Below are 18711 nucleotides of genomic sequence, written 5' to 3'. Positions count from 1 at the left end.
CCGTAACATTGCCCGTCCCTGTCTCAGCTCATCTGCTGCTGAAACTTTCATTCATGCCTTTGTTACCTCTAGACGACTATTCCAATGCACTCCTAGCTGGCCTCCCAAATTCTACCTTGCGTAAACGTGAAGTGATCCAAAACTCGACAGCCCGTGTCCTAACTCGCACCAAGACCCGCTCACCCATCACCCCCGTGCTTAATGACCTACATTGGCTCCCGGTTAAGCAACGCCTCGATTTCACTCATCCTTGTTTGCAAATCCCTCCATGGCCTCGCCCCTATCTCTGTAATCTCCTTCAGCCTTCAGCTTCCCCCGAGATATCTGCGCTCTTCATATTCTGCCCTCTTGAGCATCCCTGATTATAATCGCTCAACCATTGGTGGCCGTACCTTCAACTGCCTGGGCTCCAAGCTCTGGAACTCCCTGCCTAAACCTCTTCACCTCTCTATCTTCCTTTAAAATGCTCCTTAAAACTTACCTCTTTGACCAAGCTTTTGGTCATCTGCCGTAATTTCTTATGTGGCTCGGTGTCAAATTTATTTATTTTGTTTTATAACCCTCCTGTGAAGCGCCTTGGGACATTTCACGACGTTAAAGGCGCTATATAAATACAAGTTGTTGTTGTTGTTATACCCGTGGATAATATGTGCATCTTTTCACTGAGTTCTTCAGTTTTGTGTCTCTGTGTTCGTCGTGTGGGAGTGTTGATATGGTCCAGGATTGACACCACAGCTTGAGATCCAACTTTGACCTAAAGCTTCAACTGCATCAGATTAGTCAATAAACTCAGTATTATCAGCCGCACGAGACTCCCAAAACAAGCGCTCTACTCGGAGCTCCAACACAGCAAGCGAGCCCTAGGTGGGCAGAGGAAATGCTTCAAGGACACCCTCAAAGCCTCCTTGATAAAGTGCAACATCCCCACCGACACCTGGAATCCCTGGCCCAAGACTGCCCAAAGTGGAGGAAGAGCATCCGGGAAGGCGCTGAACACCTTGAGTCTCTTCACCAAGAGCAAGCGTAGACAGTGTAAGGAGCGTGCGGCAAACCAGATTCTCCACCCACCCGTTCCTCCAACCACCGTCTGCCCACCTGTGACAGAGACCCGCATTGGACTCTTCAGTGTGAAAGCAAATCATCCTCGACTCTGAGGGATGGACTATAATGATGATGATGATGATCAGCTGCTTCATATTAAACTAGTTAGGTAAATAAAACATTTCAAGAATGTGCAGCAAGCCAAAATCAATCTGCTTAGTGGCAGGGTTGTCACAGTTGGATTTTTTTAAATATACGAGAATGGGTTCAGTAACAACAAAAGTTTTAATGCACTGGGAGTGTCAGCCTGAAGTCTCTGACTCAGGGGAAAGAGCTACCACTGAGCCACGGCTAATACTTGCTATCCCTCATCGTTGACTCTCTGTTGGGATCTTCCAGTCCTTGCTATGGAGCTTCTGAGAGAGTTGTGTCCGACAGACATGGCCATGCCACAGCACTTTGAGCTGATGCCCCGACTTGTTCCAGCAACCACTGTGTCCTAAGTATTTTGGCCCATGGTGGATTTAGGATCACCAAGCCTCCAGGAATTGAAAATTAATCTTCTGGACACTGCTGTGGGCAAACCCGGGAGAAAATCATAAGGGCCTTAAAAAAAGTCATTTTCTTTAAACATTTTCATTTACTAGTTGTAAAAATATTGGAGATGAGAAAAAAAGGCTGTTTGACGAACAGTCAAGATGAATCCAATTGGGTAACAAAGGGTCTGTTCCCTTTCATTGGGGTGGAAGGCAGTGCGCCCGGGGGATGGACCAATAGCAGGAGTGTGGGGGCGGGGCAAGCGGCACGAGGTCATGTGATGAAACCTCCAGGAATACACCCACCCAGAGTTGACAACCTGAAGCGAACTGCAGAGAAGTGGCTTGATCTGCACCTTCTCTGACAGGAAGCTGTCCATTCGTCCCAATCGCCTTGTTGCCATGGAAAAGGTCATGTGGTTACCAGGGACCAACCAGCACTGAGAAGATCCTGCTCTTACGTTGAAGACTGACCCAGTGATGTCGACTCCTCCCACACCTGAGCTGCTGCCTCGTGTGGCAGTGCTTGTTGGTTGTGTTTTGCATCTCCAAATGTACAGGCTTATCTGTGGAAAGACCAAGGTTACATATTAGCAGAGTAATACATTCTAATTAGTAGTGTATTGCACTATGATTAGCAATATAGTTCACTATAAATTGTAGTTATATTGCACTATAATTAATGGGTTGTACTATAAATAGTGTATTGCACGAATTAGTGTATTAACGATAATTAAGTGAATTAATTATAATGAACAATGTATTACACTATAATTAGTCGTATATGCCACTATAGTTAGCAGTATAATTGCACTATGATTAGTAGTGTGTTGACTATAATTGCAATATATTTACTGCAATTAGCAGTATATTGCATTCCAATTAGTAGTGTATTGATTATAATTAGCTGCATTGAACTATAATTAGTAATAACGATTAGCCCCACACAGGGCCCTCCTATAGCCTCCAAGCCACCTGGTTTGCCTATACCTTCTACCACCTACCTCCCCGGACCTTATCACCAAATCATGCTTGGTCTGACCCCTTACTCTGTGAACACCTCACCTTGTTCCACCCCTCTAACCTCTCCTTTAAAATCCTCCTTGTATCCCTCACTGCTCACATTCCCCAACACTTCCTTCTGTGTCTGCCCCTGAAAGTAACTCTCCCCCTGCACTTTCAACCCACCATCTGCCTAGCCTTGCGTTTAAACATAGAAAATAGGTGCAGGAGTAGGCCATTCGGCCCTTCGAGCCTGCACCACCATTCAATGAGTTCATGGCTGAACATGCAACTTCAGTACCCCATTCCTGCTTTCTCGTCATACCCCTTGATCCCCCTAGTAGTAAGGACTACATCTAACTCCTTTTTGAATATATTTAGTGAATTGGCCTCAACAACTTTCTGTGGTAGAGAATTCCACAGGTTCACCACTCTCTGGGTGAAGAAGTTTCTCCTCATTTCGGTCCTAAATGGCTTACCCCTTATCCTTAGACTGTGTCCCCTGGTTCTGGACTTCCCCAACATTGGGAACATTCTTCCTGCATCTAACCTGTCGAAACCCGTCAGAATTTTAAACGTTTCTATGAGGTCCCCTCTCATTCTTCTGAACTCCAGTGAATACAAGCCCAGTTGATCCAGTCTTTCTTGATAGGTCAGTCCCGCCATCCCGGGAATCAGTCTGGTGAACCTTCGCTGCACTCCCTCAATAGCAAGAATGTCCTTCCTCAAGTTAGGAGACCAAAACTGGACACAATACTCCAGGTGTGGCCTTACCAAGGCCCTGTACAACTGTAGCAACACCTCCCTGCCCCTGTACTCAAATCCCCTCGCTATGAAGGCCAACATGCCATTTGCTTTCTTAACCGCCTGCTGAACCTGCATGCCAACCTTCAATGACTGATGTACCATGACACCCAGGTCTCGTTGCACCTCCCCTTTTCCTAATCTGTCACCATTCAGATACCTCCGTTGTGCTGCTCACCACACCCTCTCCTCTACATTTTGATGCCCTTGCTCACAATAAATCACTTACTCTCTCCCGTCCTAGTCATTCACCCTGATACGCCCCCCCGCATCTTCGCTCCCTCAGGTCCAATGGGCAAGACACGAGCGTTTGTGCCACACGTTTAGCAATGCAGCGCCAGATCTGGCTGGACTACATCAAGCTCTGTCAGGCCTTGCACTCCTCTGCCAAAACCACTCACTACTCCAGGATGCAGAAGAGCAAAGATAAGCCCTGGCTTCATTGCTCCACTGCCAACTGTTTCCTTAATCATCTCTCCTCTGCCCCCTCCACTCTCACCTCCAACAACAGGGCCGAGGAGCTTACCGACTTCTTTCTCACGATGGTTAAGCCCATCTATTCAGTTGCCTCTGCTGCTTCTGTTCCTTCTCATTGTTCACCGTCAAACCTCCACCCAAGCTTCCCCCACCCCCGCCCGCCTGAGGCCTGAGACTACGTTGCTCTCTAGCTTCTCTCCTATCACCCCATATACCCTCTTTGGGCTCAGCTTCTCCATGAGACCCACCCCCTGTTCCCTTCACCCCATTCCCACCCAACTTTCCTTCCTGGCCCCCATGCTAGCTGACATTGTAAACGGTTCCCTCTCCTTGGGTACTGTCCCTTACCCTTTCAAAACCACCATCATCACCTCCCTCCTCAAAAAACCCACCCTTGACCCCTCTGTCCTTGCAAACGACTGGCCCAGCTCCAACATGTCTTTCCACTCCAAAGTCGTTGAATGTATTGTCACCTCCCAAATCCGTGTCCATCCTTCTCGCAACCCCGTTTGAGCCCCTCCAAGCAGCATCCCACCCCAGCCACAGTACTGAAATGGCCCTTATCAAAGTCACAAACGTGGCCGTGGTGAACTATCCTTCTTCAGCCCCCTCCACCTCTTTGCAACCTTTGACCTCACCATCCTCCTCCAATGCCTCTCCTCTACCCTTCAGTTGGGTGGGACAGCCCTCGTTGGTTCCACTCTTACCTATCCAACCATAGCTAGAGCATCTCCAGCAGTAGCTTCTCTTCCCGCCCATGCCGACACTCGGCCCGTCGGGAGCCCGCCGACACTCGGCCCGTCGGGAGCCCGCCGACACTCGGCCCGTCGGGAGCCCGCCGACACTCGGCCCGTCGGTACCCGCCGACACTCGGCCCGTCGGTACCCGCCGACACTCGGCCCGTCGGGAGCCCGCTGACACTCGGCCCGTCGGTACCCGCTGACACTCGGCCCGTCGGGAGCCCGCTGACACTCGGCCCGTCGGGAGCCCGCCGACACTCGGCCCGTCGGGGGCTAGCCGACACTCGGCCCGTCGGGAGCCCGCCGACACTCGGCCCGTCGGGGGCTAGCCGACACTCGGCCCGTCGGGAGCCCGCAGACACTCGGCCCGTCGGGAGCCCGCAGACACTCGGCCCGTCGGGAGCCCACTGACACTCGGCCCGTCGGGAGCCCGCAGACACTCGGCCCGTCGGGAGCCCGCAGACACTCGGCCCGTCGGGAGCCCGCAGACACTCGGCCCGTCGGGAGCCCACTGACACTCGGCCCGTCGGGAGCCCGCAGACACTCGGCCCGTCGGGAGCCCACTGACACTCGGCCCGTCGGGAGCCCGCAGACACTCGGCCCGTCGGGAGCCCACTGACACTCGGCCCGTCGGGAGCCCGCAGACACTCGGCCCGTCGGGAGCCCACTGACACTCGGCCCGTCGGGAGCCCACAGACACTCGGCCCGTCGGGAGCCCACAGACACTCGGCCCGTCGGGAGCCCGCCGACACTCGGCCCGTCGGGAGCCCGCAGACACTCGGCCCGTCGGGAGCCCACTGACACTCGGCCCGTCGGGAGCCCACTGACACTCGGCCCGCCGGGAGCCCACTGACACTCGGCCCGCCGGGAGCCCACAGATACTCGGCCCGTCGGGAGCCCGCAGACACTCGGCCCATCGACACTCGGCCCGTCGGGAGCCCACTGACACTCGGCCCGTCGGGAGCCCACTGACACTCGGCCCGCCGGGAGCCCACAGACACTCGGCCCGTCGGGGGCCCAACGACACTCGGCCTGCTGACACTTCGGGCCAGCCCAAGGCAGCGACCTACTCCCCACTGACACCTGGGAGTCCCTGGCCCAAGACCGCCCTAAGTGGAGAAAGTGCATCGGGGAGGGCACTGAGCACCTCGAGTCTCATCGCCGAGAGCATGCAGAAATCAAGCGCAGGCAGCGGAAAGAGCGTGTGGCAAACCAGTCCCACCCACCCCTTCCCTCAACCCACTTGTGACAGAGTCTGTGGCTCTCGTATTAGACTGTTCAGCCACCTAAGGACTCATTTTAAGAGTGGAAGTAAGTCTTCCCCGATTCTGAGGGACTGCCTATGATTATGATGATGAATCTCCTCCAGCCTCACAAACCCCTGAGATGTCTGCACTCCTATAATTCTGCCCTCCTGAGCATCCCTGATGATAATCATTCAACCATTGGTGGCCGTGCAATCTGTTGCCTGGGGCCCAAGCTCTGGAACTCTCTGCCTAAACCTCTCCACTTCTCTCTCTCTCTCTCTCTACCCTCCTTCAAGACGCTCCTTAAACCCAGCCTCTTTGGCCAAGCTTTTGGCCACCTGGGCTAATTTCTAATAATGAGGCTCAGTGCCAAATTTTATCGCGTAACACTCCCGTGAAGCACCTTGGGACGTTTCACGACGTTAAAGGCACTATATAAAGACAAGTTGTTGTTGTTGGACAGGGGTGGACTGTCCCTTTAAAAGGCTCCACAATTGAGTGGGACATACACGGCCACGTGACCTGACTCCGCGGGAGGGCATGACGGCATGACGTTGACGCCGACAGTGCAGCGTCCAACGTCACGCAGCCGCTGAAACGGGCTGCAGGTGGGCAAAGATGGAGACCAAATTCAAGGACATCAACAACCGCAATATCACCTTCGAGCAGCTGCGCCATTCCCCGCTGTGCCGCGAGTTCACGGTCATCGCCCCCAAGCTGTCGCTGCGCTCGGTGTTGGTCCACACCGCCGCCGTCTGGCTGGCCGCCTACGGCATCTTCTGGGGCACTCAGGTAAAGAGTGGGGAGGATTGGTGGGCCCGGCGATTGGTCCGCGGGCGCGTCAGTCAGCCCTTGGCCACGTCCCTTCGCTCCAACAAATTGCTCCTGGAGCAGGTGGGCAATGCCCTCCAGGGTGGCACCCAGTGCAAGGGTATCAGGTGGGCAATACCCTCTAGGGTGGCACCCAGTGCAAGGGTATCAGGTGGGCAATAACCTCTAGGGTGGCACCCAGTGCAAGGGTATCAGATGGGCAATGCCCTCTAGCTTGGCACCCAGTGCAAGGGTATCAGGTGGGCAATACCCTCTAGGGTGGCACCCAGTGCAAGGGTATCAGGTGGGAAATGCCCTCTAGGGTGGCACCCAGTGCAAGGGTATCAGATGGGCAATAACCTCTAGGGTGGCACCCAGTGCAAGGGTATCAGGTGGGCAATGCCCTCTAGCTTGGCACCCAGTGCAAGGGTATCAGGTGGGCAATGCCCTCCAGGGTGGCACCCAGTGCAAGGGTATCAGATGGGCAATGCCCTCTAGGGTGGCACCCAGTATAAGGGTATCAGGTGGGCAATACCCTCTAGGGTGGCACCCAGTGCAAGGGTATCAGATGGGCAATGCCCTCTAGCTTGGCACCCAGTGCAAGGGTATCAGGTGGGCAATGCCCTCTAGGGTGGCACCCAGTATAAGGGTATCAGGTGGGCAATGCCCTCTAAGATGGCCCCAGTGCAAGGGTATCAGGTGGGCAATGCCCTATAGGATGGCACCCAATGCATGGTTAGCAGGTGGGCAGTACCATGGGGTTTGGCACCTAGTGCAAGGCTAGCAGGAAGGCAATAGCTTGGGAGACAAAATTAAGGTTATTAACATGGGAAAAATCCGAGGTATGATATGTTCAGCTTTATGCTTGAGCCAAAACACACTGGTTAACAAAACAGGACACACTCTTTTCTCCTTTTTAATTATGCTCTTCTCTCCTTATAATTATCCTTTTCAATTTCTCATGTTACTCTCTCTTACTTCACAACCTATCTGGCCATTAATTTTAATAGAGGATGCTCTGTATCTCTAAGGATTCTGGGTTAGCCCATCTCCATCACACTCTCCAGCAAGAGAAATGTAGTGAACCCTTGCATATATAAGATCATGATCCTGAGGCGAGAGAATGGCAGAATGAACAAAGGGTGTTAAAAAAACAAGCCTGAAGGCTTTGTGTCTTAATGCAAGGAGTATCCGTAATAAGGTGGATGAATTAACTGTGCAAATAGATGTTTACAGATATGATGTGATTGGGATTACAGAGACGTGGCTCCAGGATGATCAGGGCTGGGAACTCAACATCCAAGGGTATTCAACATTCAGGAAGGATAGAATAAAAGGAAAAGGAGGTGGGGTAGCATTGCTGGTTAAAGAGGAGATTAATGCAATAGTTAGGAAGGACATTAGCTTGGATGATGTGGAATCTATATGGGTAGAGCTGCAGAACACCAAAGGGCAAAAAACGTCAGTGGGAGTTGTGTACAGACCTCCAAACAGTAATAGTGATGTTGGGGAGGGCATCAAACAGGAAATTAGGGGTGCATGCAATAAAGGTGCAGCAGTTATCATGGGTGACTTTAATATGCATATAGATTGGGCTAACCAAACTGGAAGCAATACGGTGGAGGAGGATTTCCTGGAGTGCATAAGGGATGATTTTCTAGACCAATATGTCGAGGAACCAACTAGGGGGGAGGCCATCTTAGACTGGGTGTTGTGTAATGAGAGAGGATTAATTAGCAATCTCGTTATGCGAGGCCCCTTGGGGAAGAGTGACCATAATATGATGGAATTCTACATTAGGATGGAGAATGAAACAGTTAATTCAGAGACCATGGTCCAGAACTTAAAGAGGGGTAACTTTGAAGGTATGAGGCGTGAATTGGCTAGGATAGATTGGCGAATGATACTTAAGGGGTTGACAGTGGATGGGCAATGGCAGACATTTAGAGACGGCATGGATGAACTACAACAATTGTACATCCCTGTCTGGCGTAAAAATAAAAAAGGGAAGGTGGCTCAACCGTGGCTATCAAGGGAAATCAGGGATAGTATTAAAGCCAAGGAAGTGGCATACAAATTGGCCAGAAATAGCAGCGAACCCGGGGACTGGGAGAAATTTAGAACTCAGCAGAGGAGGACAAAGGGTTTGATTAGGGCAGGGAAAATAGAGTACGAGAGGAAGCTTGCAGGGAACATTAAGACGGACTGCAAAAGCTTCTATAGATATGTAAAGAGAAAAAGGTTAGTCGGTCCCCTGCAGTCAGAATCAGGGGAAATCATAACGGGGAACAAAGAAATGGCAGACCAATTGAACAAGTACTTTGGTTCGGTATTCACTAAGGAGGACACAAACAACCTTCCGGATATAAAAGGGGCAGAGGGTCTAGTAAGAAGGAGGAACTGAGGGAAATCCTTAATAGTCGGGAAATTGTGTTGGGGAAATTGATGGGATTGAAGCCGATAAATCCCCAGGGCCTGATGGACTGCATCCCAGAGTACTTGAGGTGGCAGGTGGCCTTGGAAATAGCGGATGCATTGACAGTCATTTTCCAACATTCCATAGACTCTGGATCAGTTCCTATGGAGTGGAGGGTAGCCAATGTGACCCCACTTTTTAAAAAAGGAGGAAGAGAAAACAGGGAATTATAGACCGGTCAGCCTGACATCGGTAGTGGGTAAAATGATGGAATCAATTATTAAGGATGTCATAGCAGCGCATTTGGAAATAGGTGACATGATAGGTCCAAGTCAGCATGGATTTGTGAAAGGGAAATCATGTTTGACAAATCTTCTGGAATTTTTTGAGGATGTTTCCAGTAGAGCGGACAAGGGAGAACCAGTTGATGTGATGTATTTGGACTTTCAGAAGACCTTCGACAAGATCCCACACAAGAGATTAATGTGCAAAGTTAAAGCACATGGGATTGGGGGTAGTGTGCTGACGTGGATTGAGAACTGGTTGGCAGACAGGAAGCAAAGAGTAGGAGTAAATGGGTACTTTTCAGAATGGCAGGCAGTGACTAGTGGGGTACCGCAAGGTTCTGTGCTGGGGCCCCAGCTGTTTACATTGTACATTAATGATTTAGACGAGGGGATTAAATGTAGTATTTCCAAATTTGCGGATGACACTAAGTTGGGTGGCAGTGTGAGCTGCGAGGAGGATGCTATGAGGCTGCAGAGTGACTTGGATAGGTTAGGTGAGTGGGCAAATGCATGGCAGATGAAGTATAATGTGGATAAATGTGAGGGTATCCACTTTGGTGGTAAAAACAGAGACAGACTATTATCTGAATGGTGACAGATTAGGAAAAGGGGAGGTGCAACGAGACCTGGGTGTTATGGTACATCAGTCATTGAAGGTTGGCATGCAGGTACAGCAGGCGGTTAAGAAAGCAAATGGCATGTTGCCCTTCATAGCGAGGGGATTTGAGTACAGGGGCAGGGAGGTGTTACTACAGTTGTACAGGGCCTTGGTGAGGCCATACCTGGAGTATTGTGTACAGTTTTGGTCTCCTAACTTGAGGAAGGACATTCTTGCTATTGAGGGAGTGCAGCGAAGGTTCACTAGACTGATTCCCGGGATGGCGGGACTGACCTATCAAGAAAGACTGGATCAACCGGGCTTGTATTCACTGGAGTTCAGAAGAATGAGAGGGGATCTCATAGAAACGTTTAAAATTCTGATGGGTTTAGACAGGCTGGATGCAAGAAGAATGTTCCCAATGTTGGGGAAGTCCAGAACCAGGGGTCACAGTCGAAGGATAAGGGGTAAGCCATTTAGGACCGAGATGAGGAGAAACTTCTTCACCCAGAGAGTGGTGAACCTGTGGAATTCTCTACCACAGAAAGTTGTTGAGGCCAATTCACTAAATATATTCAAAAAGGAGTTAGATGTAGTCCTTACTACTAGGGGGATCAAGGGGTATGGCGGGAAAGCAGGAATGGGGTACTGAAGTTGCATGTTCAGCCATGAACTCATTGAATGGGGGTGCAGGCTCGAAGGGCCGAATGGCTGACTCCTGCACCTATTTTCTATGTTTTCTCTGTCTATGTTTTCTAATGCAATCCCTTGCTTAAGTTGTGTGGAAGAGATTGTAGGCCCACCACACAGGGGGACAAGTGTAATTATTGTGTGTGCTCTGTGCAGGCTGGAGTGGAGTTCATGTTGGATTTGTGAAGAGGTTGTAGAAACTGAACTAACATTTGATATTGGGAATTGTTTCTGGCAGAATACTTCAGTGCTCTCAGCTGCCATCATCATGACCCTGCTTGGGATGATCCTGCACCTCCATTTGTTTAAAATTGATCAGGAGTCAATGCTGATTATTGGTTCGGTCGGGGTCCAGATGAACACTTTGTATGCCTCAGGCAGAGAGAGCGTGAGCTTCATCGAGATGAAGAAGGTGAAAGACATTGTGATCAACGAAGCCATTTATATGGTAAGTAAGGCAGAGAGTAATGATTCCTTAATTTATCAATACTTTCAGCCGCAGGGAAACTATAAATACCGCATCTGAAAGTGAGAGACTGTTAACATACAATTTCTTCACTCAGAGGATGGTGAATCTTTGGAATTCTCTGTCCCAGAGGGATGTGGATGCTCAGTTGTTGAGTATATTTAAGAGAGATAGATAGAGTTTTGAACACTAGGGGAATCAAGGGAAATGGAGATCGGGCGGGAAAGGAGAGTTGAGGTTGATGATCAGCCATGATCTTATTGAATGGCTTGAGGGGCCGTATGGTCTACTCGTGCTTCTATTTTTTATGTTCTTATGTTAATGCTGGATCGAATCCTTCATCAGAACTAGTCAGTACTGGTGAGGAATTATACCAGGAAGGTTAACACTTTCTTTAGCCTGTCTTTACAATTGCAATAAACAGACCACTTGAAATTAGGAATCGCTAAGTCGTTTTTTAAGACTGAAATAGGATAGGATAGGATAGCAACTTGCATTTATACAGTGTCTTTCATTACTTCCGACATCCCACAGCACTTCACAGCCAGTTAAGCCAATTACTGGGATCGGTACTATAGTGGTTATGTTACTGGACTAGTAATCCAGAGACCTGGACTAATGATCCGGATGCCTGAGTTAAAATCCCATCACGGCAGCTGGGGAATTTAAATTCAGTTAATAAAAATTAATCTGGAATAAAAAGCTAGTATCCGTAATGGTGACCATGGAACTACTGGATTGTCATAAAAACCTAACTGGTTCACTAATATCCTTTAGGGAAGGAAATCTGCCGCCCTTACCCAGTCTGGCCTATTTGTGACTCCAGACCCACAGCAATGTGGTTGACTCTTAACTGCCCTCTGAAATGGGAAGCCACTCAGATAAGGGCACTTAGGGATGGGCAAAAAATGCTGGCCTTGCCAGCAACGCCCACATCCCATGAATTAATTTAAAAAAATGTTTTTGAAGCGCAATCACTATTGGAATGTGGGAAACACGACATCCAATTCGCGGACAGCTATTTCCCACAAACAGCAATGAGATAAATGACTAGATAATCTGTTTTAAATATGGAAAATGCTGGAAACACTCAGCAGGTCAGGCAGCATCAGTGAAGAGAGAAACAAAGTTAACGTTTCAGGTCAATGACCGTTCGTCATCATTTTATTTCAGATTTCCAGCATCCACAGTATTTTGCTTCTGAATCTGTATATAAATGTCTTTGAATTGAAAATTTTAAATTGAGTCTTGAAAAATGATTAAATGTATAAATAAATATTAAAATGATAATGATTATATAGGAAAGGTATTGATATATGTATAAGAAAGAAAGAAAGACTTGGATTTATATAGTGCCTTTCATGACCACCGGATGTTTCAAAGCGCTTTACAGCCAATGAAGTACTTTTGGAGTGTCGTCACTGTTGCAATATGGGAAACGCGGCAGCCAAATTGCGAACAGCAAGCTCCCACAAACAGCAGTGTGCTAATCTGCTTTTTTGTTATGTTAATTGTTGTATAAATATTGGCCAGGACACCGGGGATAACTCCCCTGCTCTTCTTTGAAATAGTGCCTGAGAGAGCAGACGGGGCCTCGGTTTTACGTCTCATCTGAAAGACGGCACCTCCGACAGTGCAGCACTCCCTTGGCACTGCACTGGAGTGTCAGCCTGGATTTTATGCTCAAGTCCCCGGAGTGGGACCTGAACCCACAACCTTCTGACTCAGAGGCGAGTGTGCTACCCACTGAGCCACAGGCGACACTGTTTTTAATACATTTTTTTACACATTAAAAAAAAAATGTAAATCTTAAAAATGATTAAATAAATGAATAGTTCTTCATTGAAAAAGACTGGGAGAGGATATGTAGGTGGAAAGGAAGACCCTGGAGACTAGAGCTGGAATATGGTGGAAGGTGACAGATGGGGCTGGGGAGAAGGAGGCAGGAAGGGAAATTCTTGTCAGACTGTCAGAAAGGAAACAGAATGAAGTGTAGGAAGTGAAAGAGAGTTTTTAAAAAACCCACAAATGGCTAAAAGGGAAAGTTAAACAGGCCCAACCTCAGCGAGCTTGCTAGAGTATTTTAGAAATTGGATAAATTCTTGAAAAGGAGCAATTTACATGGCTGTGCGGAAAGAGCAGAGGAGAGTGAGACGAATCGGACAGCTCTTTCAAAGAGCCAACATAGGCACGATGGGCCGAATGGCCTCCTGTGCTGTAACATTCTAAAATACTGCGGCTGCTGATGAGTGTGCTACCCACTGAGCCACAGCTGACACTTTTTAATACATTTTATATACATTTAAAAAAAACATAAATCTTAAAAATAAATAAATAGTTTTTCATTGAAAAAGACTGGGGGCGCTCAGCCGCATCTGTGGAGGGAATCATAGGGTTAACGTTTCAGGTGCATAACCTTTTGCCACAACTGATAGTGAGTGATTATTCTGACCTTGCTGCTCCCCGGGATGCAGGTTAGAATCCTGGCAATGCCCTTGAGCTGTGAAGGCTCTCTCAGCCTGTCCAGTGGGTGGAGGAACTGGAGGTTTAGAAGCGCCATCCATTGGCAGAAGTGGAGCAACGGCTCACGGGTGAATAATGGCAACCTGGGCAGGACCTTTGTCGAAATATGGACAAAAGAACGGAATTCCAGAGATGAGGTGACTGACTGCCAATGTTCCCTCTAAATTCGTTTGTGGAATGTGGACGTCGCTGGCAAGGCCGGTATTTATTGCACGTGGCTGGCTCTGCTGCACAGGAGGGCAGGAAAAAGAGTGGGAGAGCGATAGTGATAGGGGATTCGATTGTAAGGGGAATAGATAGGCGTTTCTGCGGCCGCAACTGAGACTCCAGGATGGTATATTACCTCCCTGGTGCAAGGGTCAAGGATGTCTCGGAGCGGGTGCAGGACATTCTGAAAATGGAGGGTGAACAGCCAATTGTCGTGGTGCACATTGGTACCAACGATATAGGTAAAAAAAGGGATGAGGTCCTATGAGACGAATTTAAGGAGCTAGGAGCTAAATTAAAACTTAGGACCTCAAAAGTAGTAATCTTGGGATTGCTACCAGTGCCACGTGCTAGTAGGAATCGCAGGATAGCTCAGATGAATACGTGGCTTGAGCAGTGGTGCAGTAGGGAGGGATTCAAATTCCTGGGGCATTGGAACTGGTTCTGGGGGAGGTGGGACCAGTACAAACCGGACGGTCTGCACCTGGGCAGGACCGGAACCAATGTCCTAGGGGGAGTGTTTGCTAGTGCTGTTGGGGAGGAGTTAAACTAATATGGCACGGGGATGGGAACCAATGCAGGGAGATAGAGGGAAACAAAAAGGAGACAAAAGCAAAAGACATAAAGGAGATGAGTAAAAGTGGAGGGCAGAGAAACCCAAGGCAAAAAAAAAGGACCACTGAATATAAAGGGACTGCAGGAGGGGTCAAAACTAAAAATCATGGTTTAAAAACTAGGATTAAAACACTCTACCTAAACGCACGCAGCATTCGAAATAAAATAAATGAGTTGACGGCACAAATCATTACAAATGGGTATGATTTGATGGCCATTACAGAAACATGGTTGCAGGGTGGCCAAGACTGGGAATTAAACATACAGGGGTATCTGACGATTCGGAAAGATAGACAAGAAGGGAAAGGAGGTGGGGTAGCTCTGTTAATAAAGGATGATATCAGGGCAGTTGTGAGAGACGATATTGGCTCTAATGAACAAAATGTTGAATCATTGTGGGTGGAGATTAGAGATAGTAAGGGGAAAAAGTCACTGGTGGGCGTAGTTTATCGGCCCCCAAATAATAACTTCACGGTGGGGCAGGCAATAATCAAGGGAATAATGGAGGCATGTGAAAAAGGAACGGCAGTAGTCATGGGGGATTTTAACCTACATATCGATTGGCCAAATCAAATCGCATGGGGTAGCCTGGAGGAGGAATTCATAGAATGCATACGGGATTGTTTCTTAGAACAGTATGTTACAGAACCTACAAGGGAGCAAGCTATCTTAGATCTGGTCCTGTGTAATGAGACAGGAAAAATAAACGATCTGCTAGTAAAAGATCATCTCGGAATGAGTGATCATAGTATGGTTGAATTTGTAATACAGATTGAGGGTGAGGAAGTTGTGTCAGAAACGAGCGTACCATGCTGAAACAAAGGGGATGAGGGCAGAGTTGGCTAAAGTAGACTGGAAACACAGACTAAATGGTGGCACAATTGAGGAACAGTGGAGGACTTTTAAGGAGCTCTTTCATATTGCGCAACAAAAATATATTCCAGTGAAAAAGAAGGGCGGTAAGAGAAGGGATAACCAGCCGTGGATAACCAAGGAAATAAAGGAGAGTATCAAATTAAAGACCAATGCGTATAAGGTGGCCAAGGTGATTGGGAAAATTTTAGACAGCAGCAAAGAATGACTAAAAAAGCAATAAAGAAAGGAAAGATAGATTACAAAGGTAAACTTGCGCAAAGCATAAAAACAGATAGTAAAAGCTTTTACAGATATATAAAACGGAAAAGAGTGACTAAATTAAATGTTGGTCCCTTAGAAGATGAGAAGGGGGATTTAATAATGGGAAATGTGGAAATGGCTGAGACCTTAAACAATTATTTTGCTTCCGTCTTCACAGTGGAAGACACAAAAACCATGCCAAAAATTGCTGGTCACAGGAATGTGGGAAGGGAGGACCTTGAGACAATCACTATCACTAGGGGGGTAGCGCTGGACAGGCTAATGGGACTCGAGGTAGACAAGTCCCCTGGTCCTGATGAAATGCATCCCAGGGTATTAAAAGAGATGGCGGAAGTTATAGCAGATGCATTCTTATAATCTACCAAAATTCTCTGGACTCTGGGGAGGTACCAGCGGATTGGAAAGCAGCTAATGTAACGCCTCTATTTGAAAAAGGGGGCAGACAAAAGGCAGGTAACTATAGGCCGTTTAGTTCAACATCTGTAGTGGGGAAAATGCTTGAAACTATCATTAAGGAAGAAATAGCGGGACATCTAGATAGGAATAGTGCAATCAAGCAGACGCAGCATGGATTCATGAAGGGGAAATCATGTTTAACTAATTTACTTGAATTCTTTGAGGATATAACGAGCATGGTGGATAGAGGTGTACCGATGGATGTGGTGTATTTAGATTTCCAAAAGGCATTCGATAAGGTGCCACACAAAAGGTTACTGCAGAAGATAGAGGTACGCGGAGTCAGAGGAAATGTATTAGCATGGATAGAGAATTGGCTGGTGAACAGAAAGCAGAGAGTCGGGATAAATGGGTCCTTTTCGGGTTGGAAATCGGTGGTTCGTGGTGTGCCACAGGGATCGGTGCTGGGACCACAACTGTTTACAATATACATAGATGACCTGGAAGTGTAGTGTAACAAAATTTGCAGATGACACAAAGATTAGTGGGAAAGCGGGTTGTGTAGAGGACACAGAGAGGCTGCAAAGAGATTTGGATAGGTTAAGCGAATGGGCTAAGGTTTGGCAGATGGAATACAATGTCGGAAAGTGTGAGGTCATCCACCTTGGGGAAAAAAAACAGTAAAAGAGAATATTATTTGAATGGGGAGAAATTACAACATGCTGAGGTGCAGAGGGACCTGGGGGTCCTTGTGCATGAAACTCTTTTGAGTTTACCTGAAAATAAACATAAACATTAAACCGTGCCACCCGCCTGGGTGACACAGCAGACATTTTCAAGACCCCTTTTTTTTTCCTTTTTTTTTTTGTTTTTTTTTTTGGGGCGCTAAAATCAAATTTTTTCCAGTGCCTCCTATAAAAGGGGAGGGGGACACTAAAAGCACCGGCAATTAAAACAAATTAAACTTTAAAACGTAAAATCAAATTAAAATTTGGTTGCCGGGCGTGATGATGCACTCCAGTCCCTCCGGTGCCCACCTCTCGCGGAAGGCCGCGAGCGTACCGGTGGACACCGCGTGCTCCATCTCCAAGGACACCCTGGACCGGATGTAAGAGCGGAAGAGAGGCAGGCAGTCAGGTTGAACGACCCCCTCGACCGCCCGCTGCCTGGACCGGCTGATGGCACCCTTGGCCGTGCCCAGGAGCAGTCCTACGAGGAGGCCTTCGGACCTACCCGCTCCCCTCCGCACAGGATGCCCAAAGATCAGGATAGTGGGACTGAAGTGCAGCCAGAATTTCAGGAGCAGCTCCTTCAAATAATAAAACAGGGGCTGCAACCTTGTGCATTCCATAAAAACATGGAACACGGACTCTTCCAGACCGCAGAAATTGCAGGCGGCCTGGGAGTCCGTGAACCGGCTTAAAAATTTGTTGCACGGCACTGCTCCGTGCACCACCCTCCAGGCCAAGTCCCCGATGAATAGTGGGAGGACCCCTGCGTAGAGTGCCCTCCATCGGGGACCCCCGCCTCCTCCGGACGGCAAGATGGTACGCCATGGCGTGTCCGGACGGCCGGCGAGGATGGCAAAGTTGAGGGTGTGCAGGAGCAGCCCGTACAGGAAACCCCTCCGCGCGGAACTGAAAGGCACGGAGGGGATTTCCCCGAGGCGGCTCAAGTTGTGAGGCGCCGGCCCCCGAGGGAGGTTCCGGGGTTTGGCGCCGATGAGGAATTCCGTCCGGACGGGGGTCAGTTCGGACGGGATCTCCCCACGTGCTTGAGCCTCCTCGATGCACCTAACGGAGTCAGGGCCCAGAGCTGTTTTTAGCGACTCGATGGCATCGGCCGCGTGGCGGACGTTGGCAGAATTTAGGCGCCGCGCCAGCGTGTCTGGCGCCATCCAGCCCGCTCCTCCGCCATCGAGCAGGTCCCTGACCCTGGTCACCTCACCAGCCACAGCCCTCTCTTCCGACCGCCACATAAAACCTCGGCCGTGGAGGTACGAATTCCCGAGCAGCGGTTCCTGCAGGACGGCCGCCACTCCAGCCGGCGGAGAGCTGCGCTTGGTGGAGACTTTGTTCCAGACCCTGATGAGTTCCCTGTAAAAGACAGGCAGCTCCCGGAGGGCGGTCCTGGCACCCCCCAAGTTCACAAACAGGAGCTGCGTGTCATAATTGAGGTCGCGCTGCTGGCGGAAAAAATACTCGCCAGAGCGCACCACCTAGGAGGGGGCTCGACGTAAAGGTATCTCTGCAGGGTCTGAAGACGGAAAGTCGCGAGCTGGGCGCTGACGCACACCAACGACTGACCGCCCTCCTCAAGCGGGAGACTCAAGACCGCGGCAGAGACCCAGTGCTTCCTATTGTTCCAGAAGAAGTCCACCAGCTTCTTCTGTATCTTGGCGACAAACGCAGGGGGAGGGGTCAAAGTGACCAGCCGGTACCACAACATTGCGGCCACCAGCTGGTTTATGACTAGCGCTCGACCCCTGTAGGACAGCACTCGGAGCAGTCCTGTCCAGCGCCCTAGGCGAGCGGCGACCTTGGCCTCCAGCTCCTGCCAGTTCGCCGGCCAGGCTCCCTCGTCGGGGCTAAGGTAGACTCCCAGATAGAGGAGATGGGTCGTGCTCCAGGCAAAAGGCCTGAGCTCCTCCAGCAGGGAGTCCACCCGCCACTGACCCACCAGGAGTCCGGAACATTTCTCCCAGTTGATCCTGGCGGAG

The 18711-nt window shown here is 49.3% G+C and overlaps 1 protein-coding gene across 3 annotated transcripts in view; it reads left to right on the top strand.

Annotated features, from left to right (window-relative positions):
• The first annotated feature begins 6394 nt into the window (after window positions 1–6394).
• pigh (phosphatidylinositol glycan anchor biosynthesis, class H) overlaps window positions 6395–18711 on the top strand; it is a 93957-nt gene continuing 81640 nt past the window's right edge. Inside the window, exons 1-3 of one of the 3 annotated variants that reach the window (XM_070878822.1) lie at window positions 6395–6639; window positions 10887–11096; window positions 13589–13774. In XM_070878822.1, coding sequence (XP_070734923.1) covers window positions 6466–6639; window positions 10887–11096; window positions 13589–13774 — 570 coding nt within the window. In that variant the 5' untranslated portion in view covers window positions 6395–6465. The remainder of the gene's footprint in view (window positions 6640–10886; window positions 11097–13588; window positions 13775–18711) is intronic. The other 2 variants (XM_070878821.1, XM_070878824.1) reach the window with 2 other exon arrangements.

Source organism: Pristiophorus japonicus, chromosome 4 (assembly GCF_044704955.1).
Source record: "Pristiophorus japonicus isolate sPriJap1 chromosome 4, sPriJap1.hap1, whole genome shotgun sequence".
Classification (NCBI taxonomy): Eukaryota; Metazoa; Chordata; class Chondrichthyes; family Pristiophoridae; genus Pristiophorus; species Pristiophorus japonicus.
Note: the sequence above shows the minus strand (reverse complement) of the source record. Positions and strands in the feature narration are given on the sequence as shown.